The 1235-nt window shown below is 51.7% G+C and overlaps 1 protein-coding gene across 1 annotated transcript; it reads right to left on the bottom strand.

Moving 5' to 3' along the window:
- Positions 1-374: 374 nt before the first annotated feature.
- On the bottom strand, positions 375-995 carry LOC138905324 (uncharacterized). The gene is made up of 2 exons (XM_070193835.1): positions 777-995; positions 375-725 (listed from the first exon to the last, which is right to left on the bottom strand). The coding sequence occupies exons 1-2, from the start codon at positions 993-995 to the stop codon at positions 375-377; spliced, it is 570 nt and encodes a 189-aa protein (XP_070049936.1).
- Between the last annotated feature and the right edge of the window lie 240 nt (positions 996-1235).

The raw sequence follows: 1235 nt of genomic DNA, 5'->3' as shown, positions 1-1235 counted from the left end.
CCCCCACTATGTGTTAGCTAGGCGGGTGGTAAAGTAACCGATGTTGAAGTTGTAGTCTGACTCCTCTGCAGCACTGAACCTCACGAGCGACAAGGAAACATTCTCCACATATACCCAAATTCCCCGCACTTAAAGCAGCTCCCCGGTACTGGTGGTGGTGCGGACTGAATCAGGCCCCGAGAACCAGAATAACTACTAGAAGCACCCGAGGCAAATGAACCCTGAACTGAAGAGGCATGGGACGAACTCTGGGTTGGAAGGGCACCGAGAGATGGCTGACCCTGATGAGAACTGTATGAACTATGGCTGGATGATGCACCACGGTGAACTGGATGACCCGTCTGTGCGTGTCTGTAAGGACAACCCCTGCCGTGTTAAAACTGACCCCCTGATGGAACACCGCTGAAATCACCTGGTCCACGAGGCCTCTTGGCCTCCCTCTCTCTATGTTCTTGACTACAGACAATCTCTATCTTCCGAGCAATGTCAACAACCTCATCAAAAGTAGCACCAGATACTCTCTCCCGAGTCATAAGTAACCGTAGCTGATATATGAGGCCATCAATGAACGTCCTAATCCTCTCCCTATCAGTGGGAACCAACCAAACGGCATGGCGAGCCAACTCAGAAAATCTCATCTCGTACTGCATCACAGACATGCCATCCTGACGTAACTGCTCAAACTGTCTGCGTAGCTCTTCTCTACGAGACTGTGGCACAAACTTCTACACAAAGAGAACAAAGAATTCCTGCCATGTAAGTGGTACTGCACCGACCGTCCTGCGTCTCTCATAAGCCTCCCAACATCTGAAGGCAGCCCTAGAAAACTGAAAAATAGTGAACGAGACCCCACTGGTCTCCAGAATACCCGCCGTCTGAAGCATCCGTTGGCACTTATCCATAAAACCCTGAGCATCCTCTGACTCAGCACCGCTAAATGATGGAGGTCGAAGCCTCCCAAATCTCTCAAGTCTCCTCTGCTCATCATCTGCCATAACGGGGACTATCGGGGCCTGAACAACTGCAACCGGCTGGGCTGGTAGTGTCCCCGGTATCTTAAGACCCAGTACTACATGATCTGGAGTACATGCTACCGGGGTATGAGTACCTCCCCCGGCCTGAGCCGAAACCACCTGAGCAAGACCAACGCAAACTGTCAATATTTGGGCCAAAGTCTCCTGAAGGCCTGGAATCTCAATGGGCACAGTTGGTGCCTGAGCTGGTCCTGTCAGCTC

This window comes from Nicotiana tomentosiformis, chromosome 2 (assembly GCF_000390325.3).
Source record: "Nicotiana tomentosiformis chromosome 2, ASM39032v3, whole genome shotgun sequence".
NCBI classification, from domain to species: Eukaryota; Viridiplantae; Streptophyta; class Magnoliopsida; order Solanales; family Solanaceae; genus Nicotiana; species Nicotiana tomentosiformis.
The sequence above is the reverse complement of the archived record's forward strand: the minus strand, read 5'-3'. Positions and strand labels throughout refer to the sequence as shown.

Bases quoted from the DNA above. Each gene is read 5' to 3' on its own strand.
- LOC138905324 (XM_070193835.1), bottom strand. From the start codon at position 995: ATGGCAGATGATGAGCAGAGGAGACTTGAGAGATTTGGGAGGCTTCGA. The intron at 726-776 runs GTCGGTGCAGTA...CTCTTTGTGTAG, and splicing joins CTTATGAGAGACGCAGGACG to AAGTTTGTGCCACAGTCTCG.